Genomic DNA, 22260 nt, shown 5'->3' with positions numbered 1-22260 from the left:
GTCTATAATATTCTTTCTAATCTCCTGAGACAACTTTTTCCTTCTCTTCCTCTGGTCCATGTTGAGTGTGATACACACCATGTCACCAAACAGTACAGTGAGTATCTGTAGCCCTCTATACAGGCCCACTTACCAATTCCAAGATTGTAGACACCTTTGATGCTAATTAGTGGACACACTTTGATTTAACATGTCCCTTTTGTCACATTATTTTCAGGGGTACCATTTCTGTCCAGGCCTATTTCATGAGTTTTATATATTTTCTTTAATTCTGTGAAAGCATGGTTAAAAAGCAATGTCTGACTTTCATTTGTTCATTTTCATAGATTTTTTATTTATTATTACTTTTGTCAGATTCAAGTTCTTTCTGTGACCATTGGGGTTTTTTCTGTCATTAAAGAAGGATACTGTTAGCGTCCTGGCTTGGCGAGGCAAGACTCCAGGAGTGGACCCTCTGGACCTTGGCATCGAGCGGTCCCGGGGCAGGTAACCAGGTGGAGCCGACCCCTATACAGGGATCGTTAGGAGCAGGGCCAGTGGTTCGAATGCCACGGCAGCCAGTACCAAGAGGGGCGCTCGAAATGGACTGGAGTAAGACTAAGTGCGAAGTACCACGAGCACCAGGACAGAGTAGGACACAGGTGACGTGACCAGAGTAGGACAGCAGGAGCAATGGCGGATCTTAATAGGGGCGGATGGGGCGGTCGCCCCGAGCCCTAGGTTTTTTGGGGGCCCAGGGGCAGGGGCGGGCTCAGGCCCGGCATCAGCACCCGGCGTACCCGGGCAAGTGCCGGGGCCCTGACGTGACGGAAGGGCCCACACACGGTGACACACTGTCTGACTGCTGGGGAATGCGACCTTGAATCTGAATCAATGGCGCCGGCAGGAGACGCATGCCATTAGCCAATCGCAGTCCAGCAGCAGCCCAGGAGTGTCGTTTGATTGGTGGAGACCATGGAGCGCTCCCCTCCCCTGTCTCTTGTCACGTGTGCGACGCAGGGAGGAAGTGACGAGGCGGAGACAGGACGGGGCGGAAGGAGGAAGCAGGAGCTTGTGAAGCGTGCTGCGCGCCTCTCTCTGGACATGGAGGGACCGGGCGGTGACCGGACATCAGCGACGGGCGGCGCACTGTCGCACATCTCCTGACCTGAGTCCTGACACCTAGTGAGTGGCTGGCACTGCGGCTCGCTGAGTGAGGCTCATCAGTCCTTGCTCCAACTCCAAGACAGTGAGTGGTGGTGCTGGCGGCTCCTGCTGCGGCAGCTCCAGCTGGCAGTGGCACCCGGGCCCAGGGGCTGTGTATGATGAAGGGGGGGTGACTGGGGGCTGTATATGATGAAGGGGGTGACTGGGGGCTGTATATGATGAAGGGGGGGTGACTGGGGGCTGTATATGATGAAGGGGGGGTGACTGGGGGCTGTATATGATGAAGGGGGGTGACTGGGGGCTGTATATGATGAAGGGGGGTGACTGGGGGCTGTATATGATGAAAGGGGGTGAGTGGGGGCTTCACAGGATGAAGGGGGATGAGTGGGGGCTTCACATGATGAAGGGGGGTGAGTGGGGCTGCACATGATGAAGGGGGGTGAGTGGGGCTGCATATGATGAAGGGGGGGTGAGTGGGGCTGCACATGATGAAGTGGGGGATAAGGGGGACTGCACATGATGAATTAAGGGGTAAGTGGGACTGCACATGATGAATTGGGGGTAAGGGGAACTGCACATGATGAATTAAGGGGTAAGTGGGACTGAACATGATGAATTGGGGGTAAGAGGGACTGCACATGATGAATTGGGGGTAAGGGGGACTGCACATGATGAATTGGGGGTAAGGGGGACTGCACATGATGAATTGGGGGTAAGGGGGACTGCACATGATGTGGGGGTAAAATTAACTGCACATGATGATGGGGGAGTGGGGCTGCACATGAAGTTGGGGGGGAAGGGGACTGCACATGATAAAATGGAAGGGGGGATAAGGGGCTGCAAATGATGAAGCGGCACTGCAGATGAAGTGAGTGGGTGATAGGGGACTGCAATGGATGAAGTAAGGGGACTTCAAATTAAAGTGGGGACATTAAAGTGGATCCCCTATGGCCAGGATCACGTTGGGCGATTTTGTGCGTATTGGCCGTAGGCCTACAGCTTATGTGCAACATCTTTTTAGGCCATGTCCACACGTGGTGGAATGGTGGCGGGTTTTCCGTATGGACCCGCAGCAAACCAAGTGCTGCGGTCCGTACGGCTGTCAATTCCCGCACGGGGACCGCAGCGCTCAAGTGGGAAGGGGGGTACAGGGGCCCAGGTTTTATGAACAGCCCCGGGCCCATAGTCCACTTAATCCGCCACTGAGCAGGAGATAGACACGGACAGCATGTCGGAGCAGGGACACAGGACCGGAGTAGGACGGCAGGAGGAATCCACAGGCAGCAGGACGGAGCAAAGGCACAGGACCGGAGTAGAAAGGCAGGATACAGGCATGGACAGCAGGACGGAGCAGGGACTGCAGGACCAGAGTAGGAAGGCAGGATACAGGCATGGACAGCAGGACGGAGCAGGGACTGCAGGACCGGAGTAGGAAGGCAGGATACAGGCACGGACAGCAGAACGGAGCAGGGACTTCATGGAGGAAGCACAGGAGAGCAGAGCACGGGGCACAGAGCACAGAGAACAGAGTACAGGGCACAGGAGACGGCCTAGCATGCAGGTAGAAACACGAAGATCAAGCACCTCCATTATGAGAGGGTGGTCTGAAATACCCTAGGACAGGCCCCCCATTGGTCCGGCGGTGCTTCCAGGTCAGGGCACCGCCGGAGCACAAGGAGGTGGGGGGAGACGGCGCATGCGCAAAACATGCAGTGATGTCGCAAGCCGCGAGCCGGTCAGAGGAGGACACCGTGGCTGACGGGAGGAGACAGGCTGCGGTGCGGGAGTGAGCAGGTGAGTACACAGGGGCGCGACGGGGGCCGTGACAGATACCAACAATTTTGACCATGTGTGTATTTATTTAAATTCCATTAAAATGAACAATGCCCATGAAAACATTTAAAAAGCGAGAAATGTACCTTTAATTGATAGCAGGGAATGGGAAAAGTTTTTTCAAAATGTTTAACCTGAGCTAAGTAGATAAATTTAGTACTATTTTGTGACATGATTCTCAACTATCTATGATACAAAGATTGTTCCCTTTATACAGCACATACAGTTGTTAAATATGTGCACCACAAGGTTACCAATAGGGGGAGCAAACTGAAGTTGGATTTATACTTTATACTTCCTTATAACATTGAATAGGAATTGGATAAATCCTTATTCAGATAGTGGCAGCCTTGTCATTCACATACAGGAATAAATGTAATTTTACATATCTGTGCACATATAGAGACAGTCTATGGATGCAAGGCAAATAGTAACAATAATATATTCCACTATCTTACAGGAAGGATTTATTGAAAACCGAAGACTGTGGCTAATGATAAAATCATGTTTTAACTACCGATCAAGGAGTCAGTATAGAGTGTTGGAAAGAGCTCTGTGTGATGACCCAATGTGGCCCCCAATAAGCCAAACTTACTACTCTAACCAATCAGAACTTGGAAAAGATGTACAGAAATGTGTATATGATAACCCAATGTTTTTTGCCGAAACAGAGCAAACTCTTTACAATGGAACTGAGCGTCGACCATAATCAGTGTCTACACTGCTCAGAACCAAAGCGATGCCAAAAATCCATCTGCATTTGGAACAGTTTGCACATATTCAAAGAGGGTTAAAAAAGACTTGTTGGCTCTCCTGATATGGCTGTTTTACCAAATACTAGTTTGGAGCATCTTTTTTTTTTTCGGACACTTGTTTGTGCAATTCTTCTTAAATTTCCTTTTAGAAACTAATAGATTCATTGGCAACTAGGAGTTACCATTCCGCTTGTCAAAAGGGCGTATCTCCACCAAGCCTGATATTATTATCTCTGATTGGACGGTGTCAGATGATGAAAAAACGCACTGGCAATTGGTAACACCTAGCTGTCAACTTATAAATGTTTAGTAGCACTAACAAAGGAGCTCCGCATTACAGAGATCTAAGAAATGAGCCTTCAGACTTGTGGAAAATGAGATGAATTACTAAAACACATGACAACACTGAAGACCGTCCCTTTTACCAGCCGCCAAGTTTGCATGTTTTTCTTACCACATTAAATAAAAACATTTTATATTATTTAACTGATAAGGAAAAAGCTAAGCAAAAATGTGAAGTTTGGAAGGAAAGAGACGGCTCGAACTATCATTTGTTCCTGACCTACCTCTTCCAAGCTCACAGTACTGCCCTTCTCCCTAACAAGCTCCCGTGACCTTCCACTCCCTGTGCGGAGTATACGTGCTGTTAATAAACCTGTTAACTCTTGATCTGCCTCCTCTCCATGACGGCATCCCACGTTCCTGTGATTTCTACATGTGCAAACCTTTTTATATATGTACAGAACAGCTGTCAACTTGTAGGAGACATCACTATGTCCACTTTAGGACCAAGTACAACTTTCATAATCTCACTGAAGTTATCAATGTAATTTTGTAAAATCATTGAGTACCTCTGGCTTATGAAGCCTAGCTTATCTTGTGTGTTATCATTAAAATCTATTAAATTCTGTGCTGTTTTGTGTATAAATACTGTATATACTTGTGTATAAGCCGACCCGTGTATAAGCCGACCCCCCTAATTTTGTCACAAAACTGGGAAAACTTATTGACTCGCGTATAAGCCGAGGGTGCACAGTGAGTGGCCCCAGATAATGCTGGATAGTGTGTGGCCCCAGATAATGCTGCACAGTGAGTGGCCCCAGATAATGCTGCACAGTGTGTGGCCCCAGATAACGCTGCACAGTGAGTGGCCCCAGATAATGCTGCACAGTGAGTGGCCCCAGATAATGCTGCACAGTGTGTGGCCCCAGATAATGCTGCACAGTGTGTGGCCCCAGATAATGCTGCACAGTGTGTGGCCCCAGATAATGCTGCACAGTGAGTGGCCCCAGATAATGCTGCACAGTGTGTGGCCCCAGATAATGCTGCACAGTGAGTGGCCCCAGATAATGAGGACAGTGAGTGGCCCCAGCTTTGCTGCACAGTGATTGGCCCTAGTTATCTGCACAGTGAGTGGCCCCAGTTATGCTGCACAGTGAGTAGCCCCATCATATTGCTGCTGCTGCCGCTGCCTCCGATACATAAAAAAACCTGTATACTCACCTCCGTCACTGCCCCCTGCTCATCAGCATTGCGGGCTCTGCAGTGACTGTGCAGGCAGAGGGCACGATCGCACCCTCTGACCTGAATGTCACTGCAGAGGACGCAAGACAGCAGAGCGCAGGGACAGGTGACTATGCTTCCCCCCGGTCATACTCACCCGGACCTGGCGCTCGTCTCTGCAGCTCCCCTGCTTGTTCCATGTTGTCAGCGCTGCTCTCTTCCTGCTTCAGCGGTCACGTGGTACCCGCTCATTAAATATGCACATATTTAATGAGCGGGTACCATTTGACCGCTGAAGCAGGAAGAGAGCAGCGCTGACAACATGGAACAAGCAGTGGAGCTGCAGACAAGGGTGAGTATGATCTGACACCCCCGCTCCCCCTCCCCCGATGATCCCCCCGGTATATGGCTCGTGTATAAGCCGAGAGGGGGGACTTTCAGCCCAAAAAATGGGCTGAAAATCTTGGCTTATACACGAGTATATACGGCATGTGATTCTTCAGGTTTTGTATGAGTCAATGCCTGATGAAGAGACCTGAGTAGTCTCGAAAGCTTGCAATTCATTACCATCTTTTCAGTTAGCCATTAAAAGGTATCAACCACTGAGGACTCTTAATTCTGAATATTTTTCTATCTACTGGCTAACACGGTACAAAGATATACATCTTTCCTGTATTAAAATCTACTGATTCATGTTCAAAAATTCATTGTTTTCTGCCCGTTTTCCTTGATTGACAGTGTTGCCTTTACAACAGCCAGTCCTGCCTCCATTAAGACCTTGCATATTTGTTGATAGCCCGAATGCTCCCCAGCTCTTTAGATTTGAGGACATTCTGCTACACATTCAGGTGAAGTTGTAATGCAAATGGCGCATGCGCATAACAAACTGAAGGCAGCATACAGGAGATAGGTGTTTTTGTGCCAGACTATTTGTGCATGTGTGATTTTTCAAAGGAGACAGTGCAGGTTTCTGTAAAGACAATGGCTTAAATCAAGGAAGCCAGAGGCAGAGATACATGAATGTTGTGAAACTATTTACCTCCTTTTGCATAAAAGAAGTGTTTCTGAAAAATGACCCAACAAATTTTAATACTAAAACCTGAATTTTCTTAGGATGCAGGTTCTGAGCTTAGTTTGGCTAATGGTTATTTTCTGACAGACTTCCTTTAACTCTTAACGTCCAATGATGGGCATAGCCTGTCACGGCCAGGTGTCAGTTCCCGCACCTGGATGGGCTATGCCCGTCATGCATTTAAAATGTCACTGCGTGTAAGAGGCAGTGAGATGCTGAAATATCAGCATTTCCTGCCCAATCAGTGTAGCAGCTCAGATCTGCCAGTGGCTGATCATCTGCATTAACAGCCTCGAGCGGTATCAGTGCTGTCCCTGGCTGTTAACCACTAAATGCTGCAATTGCAGCATTCAGGAGGGGGGAAGAGGGATGGGAGCTCCCTCTGCCTTCAGATCAGCATTCCAGCAACATTATCATGGGGCCCGATCATTGCCATAGTGACTGAGGGTTGTCATGATGACCCCCAGGCCACCAAGCTACAGAAAGTTTCTAAGAGCATTCTCACAGCATGGTGTCAGAAGCTTTCAGTATAGGTATAATGCAGTGCAATGCTAGTGCATTGCAACGTGTTATACCTTCAATCAAAGTGAAAAACGTGAAAGTCCCATAAAGGGACTAGGTAAAAAAAGGAATTTGAAAAATGTAAAAAATATTACAAAATAATAATAATAAAAATCCACTAATAAATACACATTTTTATTTAAAAAATTAAATAAGCAAAAAAAGTACACGTTTGTTATCGCCACGTCCATAACAATCTGATCTATAAAGGTGTCATACTAGTTAAAACCTTCAGTGAAAGCTGTAAATAAAAACACAAAAAAATAGCAAACAATGCTTTATCATCATACCACTTGGAAAAAGTGGAATAAAACGCAATCAAAAAGACGAGTATAAATAAAAATGGTATCTCTGAAAACATCATCTTGTCTCACAAATAAACAAGCTACCATACAGCTCCATCAGTGGAAAAATAAGAAAGTTATAGCTCTCAGAATAAAGCAATACAAAAATAATTATTTTTTCTATAAACGTTTTTATTGTGTAAAAGCGTCAAAATATAAAAAACTATAGAAATGTGGCATCACTGTAATCGTACTGACCCAAAGAATAAAGCTTCCTTATCAATTTTACCACATGTAGAATAGAGACAAAAAAATTCATGAATTGCTGGTTTTTGTTCATTCTGCCTCCACAAAAATAAGAATAGAAAGCGATGAAAAAATGTCATGTGCCCAAAAATGGTACTAATAAAAATGTCAGCTCGTCCCACAAAAAACAAGCCCTCACATGACTCTGTGGGCCGAAATATGGAAAAATTAAAGCTCTCAAAATGTGGTGCTGCAAAAACTTCTCCCTGCAAAAAAAGCATCTTTTAGTGTGTGACAGCAGCCAAAGTTAAAAAAGGATCTAAATCTGGTATCACTGTAATCTCACCAACCCGAAGAATAAACTCGCCTAATCACTTATACCACACGAGGAACGGCGTGAAAAATAAATAAAACCAATTCTTCACCTGCTGTGGATTTGTTAATTCTGCCTCCTAAAGATCACAGTAAGATTCTGTGCACATTTATACTGTGCTCTACACTAAGGGCTAACACCAGGGTTTCTATGTACATCTCTGAAAAACGTGATGGAGATGGAGGTGGAGGCACTGTGAACGCCATAGGATTTGTGATCCAGCGGTGTCTGTCTTTTTAAGTGTGCATAAAAACGCGGCCCACCATAGTTTTGTGCACCTCTGAAAGGAAAGAAACCACTGAACAGAGGCCAGACGGAGTCCAGAGCAACTCTGCTGCCTCATTATAGTGATTGGATCCCTTGGAGGTTTCATCTGTCATGTCACTCGGAGATTTAGATGGAAACCCCAAAGTAAGTGCTCAGCGTAGAGCGGCAGATAAATGTGATCCCAAATGTTATGAAAAATGTGTCCAATAAAAGCTTCAACTCAATCCACAAAAAAGCAAGCCCTCACTCAGGTCCATCATCTGTTAGTGGAAATATAAGGTCTTTCATGTTACTGGTATCACAAAGGCTCTGGAAAAGCAAATCAGATCATTGCCCCAAAAAGTAATTCAGTGAATTCTGTGCTCCCAAATCCAAATGCCCCTCTCCCTTCTAAGTCACAGTGTGCATAAACCACCTTTAGTGTTCACATTTGGCAGGGGTATAATTTCCAAGACGGGACCGCTTGAGTGGGGATTCTGCTCTCTAGCACTTAGGGGCTCAGTATATGGAGTCCACAAACTATTCTAGGAAAATCTGCACTCCAGGAGGCAAATAGCAATCCATCCCTAACGAGACTCTCCATGTGGCTAAGCAGTATTGTACAGCCACATATGGGGTATTTCTATATTCAACAGAAATTGTGGGACAAATTCTGGTGCCAAGTTTACTGACTTCTTGTGTAAAAATATAAAATCTGGGGCTAAAACAAAATTTTTGTGGTAAAAATGTGGTATAAAATTCTGTGACCCAACGATGTTGTCAAAATGATCACTGCACCCTAGATTAATTAATCAAGAGGTGAACCATAACCATAACAGTAAAATCTGCACTATAATATGGCGCTACTTCCCGTGTTTCAGCTTTGCAATGTGCCTCAAAAGTAGTTTTCAATCACACATGGGGTATTGGCACATTCAAGAGAAATTGTACAACAAATTTTGAAGTCCATTATCTCCTGTTACCCTTGATAAAATAAAAAAGTGGTGCTAAAAGATGAATTTTTTTGAAAAAATGTGATTATATAAAGTACTTGGGGATTCAAGATGCTCACCAAACATCTAGATAAGTCTCTTGTGGGGTCTAGTTTCCAAAATGGGGTCAATTGTGGGAAGTTTCCACTGTTTAGGCACATCAGGGGCTCTCCAAACTCAACGTGGCATCTGCTCTCGATTCCAGCCAATTTTGGATTCGAAACATGAAACGGTGCTCCTTCCCTGCTGTGCTCCCAAACAATGGTCTTCCTCCACACAAGGGGTATCAATGTACTACAGAGAAATTGTGCAACAATTTTTGGGGTCCATTTTCTCCTGCTACCTTTGTTAAAATAAAAAATTTGGTGCTAAATATGATTTTTGTTTAAAAAATGTGAATTTCAAATTTCATGGCCCTACGTTATAAACTTATGTGAAGCACTTGGGGTTAAAAGTGCTGACCAAACATCTAGATAAGTCCCTTGAGGGGTCTAGGTTCCAAAATAGGGTCACTTGTGGGGGGTTTCCTCTGTTTAGGCACATTAGGGGCTCTACAAACGTGACATGGCATCCGCTCTCGATTCTAGCCAATTTTGCACTCAAAACAAGAAACGGTGCTACTTCCTTTACAAGCCCTGCTGAACGCCCAAACAGTGGTCTTTTTCCACACATACTCAGGAGAAATTGCAAAACAAATATTGTGGTTCATTTTCTCCTGATGCCTTTGAGAAAAAAAATTGTGTCCGAAGTAAAACAGACATTTCAGTGAGTTATCAGTCCATTTTTATTTGACCAAAACTGATTTGAGTTGCTTTTCAGAATAAATGTTAAGTTTAGCTGTCAGGGTGTTAGCGCAACCTGCATACTGTTTTGTGTAAGTTTTCTTTTACTATTGTGATATTTATTTAATAAAGAATTTTAAAATGATATAGTAATTAGTTTTAAACTGTTATGTTTAATAACTTTGAATAAAATCTACATTTTAATATTTCAGGGGTTTTTTTTATCTATGTCTAATGTTCTGGTATATAAAGATATATCTGTATGTATCAGCATACTATGCCTGTGAAAAATATATCTATCTTTAAGGCTTTAGGCCTTAAGCAGCAGTTTTTGTCCACATTACGATTGAGCTGTGGCTCCGATATGTGAACTTATCCTTTAGATCGTTCTTTTGTGGAATGTAATCTGTCCATAAAACAAATCCCATGAATGGGAAAGCGATGGCAAGAATACACACTGATTTTTCAGTATAAATCTGTTGCTTAGTCCATGCCTTCGATTTTATGAGTCATCTTGCCCCATGAGCCAGGGATGCTTGCTCACATAACTACAGGCATCAACAAGCCGTAAGCAACAGAAAGTAAAAAAACATTCCAGAGCAAAATATACTGTATGTATAACATGTTAGAAATATAAATAACGCAAGCAAAAATGCTAGCCATGCATTGCTTCTTTTTATTTTTCTAAATATCCACAATATATGCAAAAAATTTGCACCTACTGCATCAAATTTGGAATATGGGAAGAGTGTGATTTTAAAGATGTGTTATAGAGACCATGTAGTATAAAGCTAATGCTATTCTATATAATCAATGTTATGGCATCAAACAAAACAATTTATAGTAAGTTACGTGTCATTAGGTTTTTGAAAAATGTTCCATACATGTTCACATAAGCTTGTTTCATTATCAATACAGCAGCCCGATGTAAAGTTTATAAAAAATGTTGTAAAGATTACATACACAGCATTGTTTTTCCAAAATTTTGTTGTATTTTTAGGGCATTTTTTTATATACAGCATGCTCTAGGTGTGGTGTTTTCTGGCATTTTCTCCATAGGCTTTTCTTCACCAGACACAGACACAGTGCTTCAATCTCATAACATCTTGTGCAATTTTACCTTTGTTCCTTATTGTATCAGTGAATGACAGGTCTGCTTATTAAATACTAAACTCTGCCTCTTCCCCGACACCTTCCTCCAGTTAATTGGCATCCTCAGGTATCCATTGACCTTATGAACCCTTAGGACACCAGTGAACTGGCGAAACAAGTTGGGGAGGTGCTGCCGGCAAATCAGTTTTGAAAAGACAATCCTATCAGTCACTAAAACAAAAAAATATGTATAAACCTAGTGAGAATGGGTATATAGGTTTGTGATATATTGAACTGAATAAGAGGAATAAACAGGCGCTAATAATAAAGGATATACCAGCTTCAAGTAGAACAGGGATTAATTGGAAAAATAGTTATACAGTATAATAAAAAGTAATGACAGAGCAGTAGGAATAAGCGGATGTAGGGAAGGTGACCTGACGGACGGACGGACATGTCAGTATAGAGAAAGATAGGTTTGCACAGTTTAGACAGGTGTCAGTTACTACAGTGGGGAAACAGCTAGGAAAGTGTAGTGGATGTGCAGTACCTTGGGTTGACCATTAGAGGGCAGGGAGGAGTGTAAACAAAGGACTTGATATCAGCTTAGGGCTTTAGAAACCGTTGGACATGGGGGGCGGAGTTACAGTGACAGGGGACCAGGAGTGCTATAAATACTGAGGTTCCAGAAGGTTCCAGTCCCCAGGGGGAGCTCCAGTGTCAGTCTGTGCGCTGTGAAGAGAATCCAAACCAGGGGGACTGAGGAGAGAGAACGTCAGGGGGGTGACCCTACATTTGGCGTAGTCGGCAGGATCGACGCCGCTAATACCCCATCTTCTGCGGCAGGCCAGCCTCAAGTAATGGAAAGAGATTTGAACTATGCTGCGTGGAGTGATAACACCTGTGGATTACAACTGGCTTACCTGTGGATTACAAATTGGGAGCGCTGTGGTGACTCAGTGGTGCTGACAGAAGATCCAGGGTGGTACCAGGTGCTGCGCAAGATGGCGACATTGCTACAGCGCAGGGGAGAGGTCCGGGTGTTTGCAGTCGTTTTGAATGGACTGGAGCCCCCTCCAACGTACCCCCGTGGACAGCAGTATGTGCCCGGAGGCCGACGCTCCCATGTACTGGACCCTGGCAGATGGGTGGAAAGGCCTGCCAACGCCCCACCCAGCAGGAGGAGTGGCACAGAAGAAAAGCTTGGCTGCAGCTGTCTGGCGCCATTTGATTGCTGCCCAACGGACAGTATGACACGCTGCGGGTGTCGGGGCATCGGCCGCCTAGAGTGGCAATGGCGGCGGGAGATGGAGCTGTGCCAGAAGTCGCCCTCAGGACCACGGGCAGGTAGCGGGATGCTGAGCTGGGGAGCGCAGCCTGAGCGGAGTCGGCGAGAGCGGCCGCCACCAATACCGGCAGAGGACTTCTCAGCGGAGCCCCCGAGTCTGGGGGAAAGGCCCCCAGGACAGTGGAGCGAGGGACAGAGGCTGCGGGGGAAGCCGCGTGTTGATGTGATGGAGGCCGCAGCGTCGGGGAAGGAGAGAGTACCCCCGGCCCCACCAGTGCCTCCGCAAGTGGCCCCCAACAATCTGCCGCAGCACGCTGCCCCCTGCGCACCGGAAGGCCTAGGTACATCAGGCCCGCTGTTGTATGCAGAGCTGAGCGAGGCCCCTTCTCAAGTCCCCGAGCTACCCCACCCGGAGCGACCAGTGCGGAGCGCACCCAAAGAAGACGCTGCTGTGTTCCCCCTGCTGATAGCAGCTGCATCGTTGGAACTGGCCGTTACTCCGGCTCCGTTGGAAGTAGTGGATGCGGCCTGTCCTGAGGTCGCGGTTATGCCTGAGTTGGAGCCGGCTGCGGCCGAATTAGCAGGCGCTGTGACTCCAGCCCTCAAGGACCCGGCTGTCCCCATTTGCCACCTGGCCCCAGTGGCTGCTGGGCCGCAGATATCATCGGCCGCTTCTGCCCCACTCGCTTTTTCAGCAAAGTCCCGCCCACTGGACTCTGGGACTGGTGCTGCACCCTCCGTTTGGGTCGCGGAGGTGATCAAACAGAAGAAAGTTCGGGAGCAGGAGGTATGGAGCCTGCTCCACTCAAAGGGGGAGGCTGGCATGGCGGTGCATAGATCACGGGGACGGCTGGTATACACCAGCGACAACAGGGGGTACGGCTTCATCCGTGACTAGAGTTGAGCGATACCGTCCGATACTTCAAAGTATCGGATCGGAATGGATCGGTCGATCTTAAAAAAAAGTATCGGTATCGCCGATTCCGATACCGGAAGTCCCATTCAAGTCTATGGGACTTCCGGTATCGGAATAAGAAAAATCCTGCTTTTCCCTTGTACAGCCTCTCTGGGGTCTGTACGGGCCTTTCGGGGGGCTGTGCCGGCCTGCCAGGAGGTCTGTGCAGGCTCCGGTGGTCTGTGCCGGCCTGCCGGGGGGCTGTGCCGGCCTGCCAGGGGGGCTGTGCAGGCTCCGGTGGGCTGTGCCGGCCTGCCGGGGGGCTGTGCCGGCCTGCCGGGGGGCTGTGCAGGCTCCGGGGGGCTGTGCCGGCCTGCCGGGGGGCTGTGCAGGCTTCGGGGGTCTGTACAGGCATCGTCCGATGGGACTACAAGTCCCATCGGGCGATGCCTGCTACCATGACAGTGATTGACACATTAGCCAATGATGGGACAGTAGTAGTCCCATCATCCGGCCAATGTGCTGAATGTAAAAAAAAAAATAAAATAAAAATAAAAATTACATGCTACATACATACAACATGCATACTACATACATGCTACATTCATACTACATACTACATACATGCTACATTCATACTACATATACACTACATGCAACATACATACTACATACATACTACATGCAACATACATACTACATATATACTACATGCATGCAACATGCATACTACATATATACTACATGCTACATACATACTACATATATGCTACATACATACTACATATATACTACATGCATGCTACATACATACTACATACATACTACATATATGCTACATACATACTACATGCTACATACATACTACATATATACTACATGCATGCTACATACATACTACATGCTACATACATACTACATATATACTACATACATACCACATACATACTACATACATACTACATACATACTACATGCTACATACATACTACATATATACTACATGCATGCTACATACATACTACATGCTACATACATACTACATATATAGTACATACATACTACATACATACTACATGCATGCTACATACATACTACATGCTACATACATGGGAAATTCCCACGCAGCAATGGCATAAAGTGAGACTAGGGACTTTTTTTTTTTAAGTGGCGGAGGAATACAGTGCGGAAGGATACCTACCTTCCGTCATTGGATTCCTGCAGCCCGTAGAGAACGGCAGCAACAGCTGATGCTGCAGTTCTCTACCCAAGATCGTCGTGGGACACACTCGTGGACTGCTTCGGATCGTGGGTGAGTATTTTTGTGGTTTGTTATGTTAATATTTATTCCGTAAAAGACAATGGCTTCGGGGAACAATGTGACAAGTATTGGTAAGTATGTTACTCTATGTTATATGTACTGTATGTCTATGTATGTATTGTATGAATGTATTGTATGTAGTATGTATGTAGTATATATGTGGTATGTATGTAGCATGTAGTATGTATGTAGCATGCATGTAGCATGCAGTATGTATGTAGCATGCATGTAGTATATATGTAGTATGTATGTAGCATGTAGTATGTATGTAGCATGCATGTAGTATATATGTAGTATGTATGTAGCATGTAGTATGCATGTAGCATGCATGTAGTATGTATGTAGTATGTATGTAGTATATATGTAGTATGTATGTAGCATGTAGTATGTATGTAGCATGCATGTAGTATATATGTAGTATGTATGTAGCATGTAGTATGTATGTAGCATGCATGTAGTATGTATGTAGTATGTATGTAGCATGTAGTATGTATGTAGTATGTATGTAGTATGTATGTAGTATATATGTGTTATGTATGTGGTATGTATGTAGTATATATGTGGTATGTATGTAGTATGTATGTAGTATGTATGTAGCATGTAGTATGTATGTAGCATGTATGTAGTATGTATGTAGCATGTAGTATGTATGTAGCATGCATGTAGTATGTATGTAGTATTTTTTTTTTTTTTTTTTAACATTTAACACATTAGCCGGATGATGGGACTACTACTGTCCCATCATTGGCTAATGTGTCAATCACTGTCATGGTAGCAGGCATCGCCAGATGGGACTTGTAGTCCCATCGGACGATGCTTGCACAGACCCCCGGACATCAGCACAGCCCCCCGGCAGGCCGGCACAGCCCCCCGGCAGGCCGGTACAGACCCCCACAGGGTGCACAGACCACCGGCAGGCCGGCACAGCCCCCCGGCAGGCCGGTACAGACCCCGGGCAGTCCACACAGCCCCCCGGCAGGCCGGCACAGCCCCCCGGCAGGCCGGCAGAGACCCCCGGAAGGCCCAAAATGATGGCGCATCATGATGCGCACACACCGCGCATCATGATGACGTCAGGCTGTCAATCAACTTTGAACTTCCGATTCCGATGCCGACTTCTGATATTGAAAAAATATCGGAAGTCGGTATCGGAATTCCGATACAGCAAGTATCGGCCGATACCCGATACTTGCGGTATCGGAATGCTCAACACTATCCGTGACACGACCGGCCAGAAGGTGTATGTGAATGTGGCCTCCATACGGCATGGTCGGGCTCTGAAGGAAGGGGACTTGGTTTCCTACTATAAAGAATACTGCCACCGCGGATATTATGCGGTGGCAGTACTGGCGGAGCCCGAAGAAAGCGAAGCCCCGTAAAGAGGACTGTTGTGGACACTCCCTGCACCCCAGGAGCTCCATGGCGGTGGGGCCCCTTGCTACCGGCCATCAGGAGATGGTCTGGACTGTCAGGATTTCGTTGCACCGTTGTGCAGACCACGAGGACAATTTTCCGTCCAGGTTACAGAAAATGTTTTTTAAGTTGCAGTTACTTTGCCTGACATGGCAGGGATGCGGAAAAGAGGGGAAGTGTCAATGACAAAGGAAGGGGGGGAAGGAGAACATGTGATATTGTAATGTTATATGTTGGTTTTAGAAGCAAAAGAAAATGAAAAAAAAATATATAAAAATGGGGTACTTGTGATATTGTAAAGTTATTTTGTTGCATAATATGCGCAAGTAAATGCAACAGGTCTGGGCAAGAGAAGGTCTGAGGGACCAACGGGAAGTGTGAGATCCTAAGAGGGGTCTATGTGTGAAGAGGGTCTGGGAGACCGAGACGCCGACCATGACGTGTAACTGAAAGATGGATAAAAGAGTTGGAAGATGTGAGAGAGACAGCCGTCCTAGGTCAGGTCCCCAACACCACGGACACCCCTGAAGGAGGAAGGCGGGAGCTGGTAATGATCTGGTAGGTTTGATACCTCGATCATGGCATACCGAATAGTGGAAGGTGACAGTAGGGGAGAGTAGGGGAAGGTACACGCCATAGAGAGAATATGGGTGTACCTAGCCCAATTTGAAAGACGTTGTCATGTGGCGTGCGTGCTGGTGAGTGGCAGTAGGCTGCTCAGAGCATAGTGCTCCCAGTATGGTTCGGCCCCCGCAGATAGTGGGTTTGGCCCAACAGCTGGTCCGACAACAGAGAGTAGGTGAAGCTTCAGAACGACGAAGGCAGGGATGACGATTGTCGAGGACGACAATGGACAAAGGAAGGAGAGTGTAGGGAAGGTGACCTGACGGACGGACAGACATGTCAGTATAGAGAAAGATAGGTTTGCAGAGTTTAGACAGGTGTCAGTTACTACAGTGGGGAAACAGCTAGGAAAGTGTAGTGGACGTGAAGTACCTTGGGTTGACCATTAGATGGCAGGGAGGAGTGTGAGCAAAGGACTTGATATCAGCTTAGGGCTTTAGAAACCGTTGGTCATGGGGGGCGGAGTTACAGTGACAGGGGACCGGGAGTGCTATAAATACTGAGGGAGGGTTCCAGAAGGTTCCAGTCCCCAGGGGGAGCTCCAGTGACAGTCTGTGCGCTGTGAAGAGAATCCAAACCAGGGGGACTGAGGAGAGAGAACGTCAGGGGGGTGGTCCTGACAGGAATACCGCAAAATAGACGAGACACAGAGGTTATATCGACGAGGCACAGAGGTTACGGATACCGTGTTAAGAAAGACGTTGTGACCAGTGAAATTACTGTTGGTTTACGGGCCTAAGGCGGCCACAGTGACGGACCTGTCACAAGGGTCAACAAGAGTAAAGGGACGGTACGTATATATACGTCCCTGGCGGAAGTGTGGTGTTCTGTGGTGTATTGTAACCGGAGAGCCTTGAGGAAAATTGCGGAGTGCTGTGAGGCTGTCAGGCGGACAGCGAGTGAATAAAGATTGGACCTGTTGCACCCAGAATCTGTCTCCATCTTGTCTCTGTTTCGTCTCTGCGCAGTAAGAAGAGGGACCACCCCCCCAGTCCGGCCACCGACCCTACACGGACACGTGGATGCTTGGGTACATCGGGTTCAGACGGACTGTAGTTCAAAGGTCAGTGCGGGCATCCAAACTTGACCCTAAACCTGAACCCAATAGAACTCAATGGGGACAGGAACTTTGGTGCTATAAGATGGTCATTGTAAGGGCTAGAGGCCTGCAAAAGGAAGCAAAATGAGGATAAGAGCAGGACAATTGCCCTGCAAGCAAATGTGGATGGGAAAATTGCTTATAAAAATATAGAATAAAAAAATACTAATAATAAATAAATAATAATAATAAAAATAGGAGGCGGGGGTCCAAGTGGGGAAGGATGTTGAGGAGGAACTGGAGGTGGACTTCGAGGTGTAGGTGGAAAAGGTGGAGAAGGTAGCTAACACTGTTTTTGCATTTTGTTTTATTTATTTTTTGGGGGCTACTCTGAAAACAGGTTCGGTGGAGGCATGCTACATAAAGACAGTGTAATAATCTGCTGGTCACTCTCTATGTATATAGGCCATGTAATACTCTGCAATTTTTTTGGAATGCAAAGAATGAGGAGAGCATGAAGTAGGGAATGTGGCCATGTTGCTGTTGGAGTAGATGCAGCAGGGATACAGAGGACGTGTTTGATCTATGCCTGCTAAGCTCCCAAATTAACTGCTGCATGCAGACGACAGGACATTCTGCATAATATTGTAGGCCCGAGTACTGCTGGGCAAATAGTGAGGCCAGAACAAATAGAGTCAGTTTTAAATTGGATGGCTGAGAGTGCCTTTAGTTTCTTTGCTTTGTCTTCCACCCGGTCGGCCGAAAGCGCAGAGTTTGCACATGCGGCCCATGGGCACTTGTGTTCCACCTCACCCACTTGCAAATCAGATAAGCAAAAAAGGGGATGTGGTAAAACTACAAAACACGACTAAAGATCCACAATATGTAAAATTATGCAATAAGATTTATTGAAAAGACATACAAAATTCACAGCAAGTGTAAACAACGACAGACACTATTAGGTGCAGGCACGGGTATGCCGCATACCATGGAACTCATGGATCACAACCACCCAACCATATAATAGATACTCATCCATTTAAGAAAGGGTCTGACCATATTATAGATCATCATGTCCAAAATTTATGGAAGTAAATAACAACAGTGTTACTGGACAAACATGAGTCAATAGTCCTTATAGCAATTAAATCCTTATAGTTAGTATTCAACCAGTCCAGAACAAAAAAACCATGCAGACAATGACCCTAAGTGTCTCAGAACTAGCATAAGCCCAGGATGTGAATGGTTAATGTGCCCGATAAATCATACGTTGCTCTAGTGAGTGGCACAACAGGGGCGGAGAGGACCCACGCGTCAACCCCGATGAGCGTTTCGGATGCTCATCCTTCGTCAGGGGGCATGACAAGGCGGGGAACCGGGTGCTTTAAAAAGCCGTCGAACCGGAAATGAGGATGACGTGCTCTGACCGGAAATGACATATCCGCCGTCATAGCAACCACATATGCCGAGCGGCGCCAGTGTCACATGGCAGGAGGCCGATGGTGTTACGCGCCATAGCAACCAGTCACGTGTGGACGCCGGGAGCTGCGCGGCACACGGGTGCCTGACTCGGATGCATGCAGGTCTGCGGCATGAGTGTAATGTATAGTCATTAACCACATCATGTCTGGAAGGAAGGACAAGGAGTCCAGCAAGGGAAAATGGTCATAATGAAGGATGCTAAAACACTTTATAGGGAAGGAAAAGTAGAAAATAGGGATGTATTAATATATTCCACAATGGCAGTAAAGGAGGGGGGTAATGGAACTGCCATGTTAAATATAAACACCCTAAAAATATATATAACTCTCGCACACCAATGTGTATCACTCACCAGGGGAACACATAAGACATTCCCCACAATGCGTGCATATATAGATATATATCAGGACTAAAAAAATCCCTCTCACATACCAGTATGTACTACTCATTGTAGGAACATATAAGACATTACCCATAATGCATGCATATATAGGTATATATCAAGCAACAATCAGAGTATCTAGGACCCACATGAATACCATATATTGTATCACGATCATATCAATGCAAAAAATCACCCTGTAAATATAAAAAATTATAATATGATGAATTATATTTTGCATGATACAAAAAATATTGCAAAAATTACTTCCAAAATATTTCCTTCTTGTAACACTTTATTCTTCATGCCAAGATGTTCATCCATATTAATAGATACATAGGATTTGAAGAAAAAAAGAAAAAAGAATCTCTTATATTCTGTGTCCATGCAATATCGCATCAATGGGCATCACCTCCATCCAGACAAGTTTCGGTCCGAACAAATGTACGAACAAATATATACATAATCAATGAACCTAAAAAACAAAAGAAAATGAGTTAAAACTGGTTAAAAACAACCACGGTAGACATAGAACCCACACATGCACCAAATGTGCAGCAGGGTAGCGATCACAAAGAAGACGCAAAACTGAGGCTTTCATTAAGTCCGTGTGGATGGACCGTGTTCATGGTCCAAATCCACCGTGCCTCCAGTTGTGCCAGACGCTGTGAAACCCTCCCTCCATGGATACCCACCTCTATACAATCTATACACTTAACTCTGAGACCACTGCTGTCACATTTATGATGTGTCCTAAAATGTTTGGGCATAGTCATTAGTGAAGAAACATCTTCCTTAGCTGCAGCTTATATACCCAAGACGTGCTCCCTGATCCGTACCTCGAGCTGACGCGTGGTCAGTCCGATATAGATCAGGGAGCATGGACAGGTGGCGTGATAAACCACAAATTTAGACGTACATGTGATGTTCTTCCTAATTATGTATGTTTTTGTGCCTGAAGAATCTGTGAACAAATCACTGCGATCAATGTTTGCACATGCTATGCAGTGTCCACAAGAAAAACACCCCCTTCTACTGTGATAGTTATTTAGAAACTTGGTAGGGGAATTGTTTTCATAGTTGCTCCGAATCAAATGTCCACGGAGATTTTTAGCACGCCCATAGGTTATTGCTGGTCTATCCGTTATCAATTTTGCAATTATAGGGTCCATTTTAAGTATGGGCCATGATTTCTCAAGTATCACCCTAACAGCAACAGACTGGGAATGGAATGTAGTGATGAACCTAATCTGCTCAGCTTTCTGTCGACTATCATCGGTTTTGTAAAGTAAGGCATTTCTCTCACTATATTTTGCCCTATTATATGCCTTCTTTATCATTCGATAGCTGTAGCCATGTTCAAAGAAATGTGTCTTTAGGTCTTCAGCCTGTTCCTCATAGTCAGTATCTGTCGAACAGATACAACGTAATCGTAAGAATTGACCTGTTGGTACCGATTATGCATGTGGTTTGGATAAGAGGAGGAGGCGTGCAATAACACATTTGTGGCCATCGGTTTCCTAAATAGGTTAGTCTGAATCGTGTGGTCAGGGTCCCTCCTCAAGGTCACGTCCAGGAATTCAATTTTATTGGCATCATGAGTGAAGGTCAACCTAACGTTGCGATCATTGGAATTCAACCAATGAAAAAAACTAGTCAAGGAAAAATCGCTGCCCTGCCAGACCAAGAGGATGTCATCTATGTACTGTGTCCACAAAAGGACGCGGTCCATAGATGCCTGTTGGTCTGACAGGAGGAGGTCCCTTTCCCACAGACCCAGGAACAGATTAGCATAATAGGGCGCAAAGGCCGCTCCCATGGCTGTTCCCTGGGTCTGTAGGAAGAAGGACCCCTTGAAAACAAAAAAGTTGTGGGTCAATGTAAACTGGAGTAACTTCAGTACAAAAGCCTTCATGTCCGAAGAAAGATTAGAAGTATTGAGGAAAAATTCCACTGCCTGAAGCCCGTCATGATGTCGTATACCGGTATACAGCGATTCGACATCAGCTGCAACCAGTATCGAATTGACATCCAGGGACAACCCGTCAACTCTGCGCAACAGCTTGGTGTTGGTGTCTTTCAAGAAGGACGGTAGTGTCTTGACAAGTGGCTGCAGTACAGAGTCGATCCACTGGTTCACACACTCCAGGTAGTTCCACCGACCCGAAACTATGGGCCCCCTGGTGGATTATGTACATTCTTGTGTATTTTGGGGATCAGATAGAATGTGGGCACGGTGGGTTCAATTACTGTCAAGGCTGCCCCCAATTCTTTAGTGATTGTTCCAGCTCCATAGCCTTTGACAAGATCTCCTTGAGCTGTCATCCAAAGGCAGACAAGGGGTTGTATGTAAGTTTCTTGTAACATGTTGTGTTCAAGAGTTGGCGATATGCCTCTTTTTCATACATAGTTTTTGGCCAAATAACAGTATTGCCTCCCTTGTCTGCCGATTTGATCACAACATCAGGGAGACCCTTTAGATGTTTCAACCATGCCTGCTCCCCATATGTTAAGTTGTCATGTCGGATATGGCGAGGAATTTTGGTCAACTCGTCCGTCACGACTTTTACAAACAAGTCAATGGTACCACAGTTTGAGAGAGGGGGGAACGGCCTGGAGCATGGCCGAATGGAAGGAGGTATCTTACCTCCTTGGGGTGTCTTATGTTCTTCCGATAATTCCTCTAATATTCTCAACACTGTTTGTTCGTCTTCTGTAGGGAAAAGTTTAGATATGTCATCATTAAAGGAAAAACGTTTAAACATTAGTGACCATGCAAATATATGTAGGTCCTTGGCTAAAGTGAAAATGTCAGGACCTGAAGAGGGAGAAAAAGAAAAACCCCTACATAACAGGGAACAGTCAGTCTCAGTGAGAACTTGGTCACTCAAATTAATTACCTTATTATCTCGAGGTTCCTCGTCATGTGGT

The 22260-nt window shown here is 45.7% G+C and overlaps 1 protein-coding gene across 1 annotated transcript in view; it reads left to right on the top strand.

Moving 5' to 3' along the window:
* The window catches only part of LOC141092483 (probable cation-transporting ATPase 13A4), a 198571-nt gene extending 193927 nt beyond the window's left edge, over positions 1-4644 (top strand). Inside the window, exon 30 of the mRNA XM_073578654.1 lies at positions 3440-4644. Within this exon, the coding sequence (XP_073434755.1) occupies positions 3440-3688 (249 nt within the window). The 3' untranslated portion in view covers positions 3689-4644. The remainder of the gene's footprint in view (positions 1-3439) is intronic.
* Positions 4645-22260: the final 17616 nt, after the last annotated feature.

Source organism: Dendrobates tinctorius, unplaced genomic scaffold (assembly GCF_039654945.1).
Source record: "Dendrobates tinctorius isolate UK_male_01 unplaced genomic scaffold, ASM3965494v1 ptg000060l, whole genome shotgun sequence".
NCBI lineage: Eukaryota > Metazoa > Chordata > Amphibia > Anura > Dendrobatidae > Dendrobates > Dendrobates tinctorius.
The sequence above is the reverse complement of the archived record's forward strand: the minus strand, read 5'-3'. Positions and strand labels throughout refer to the sequence as shown.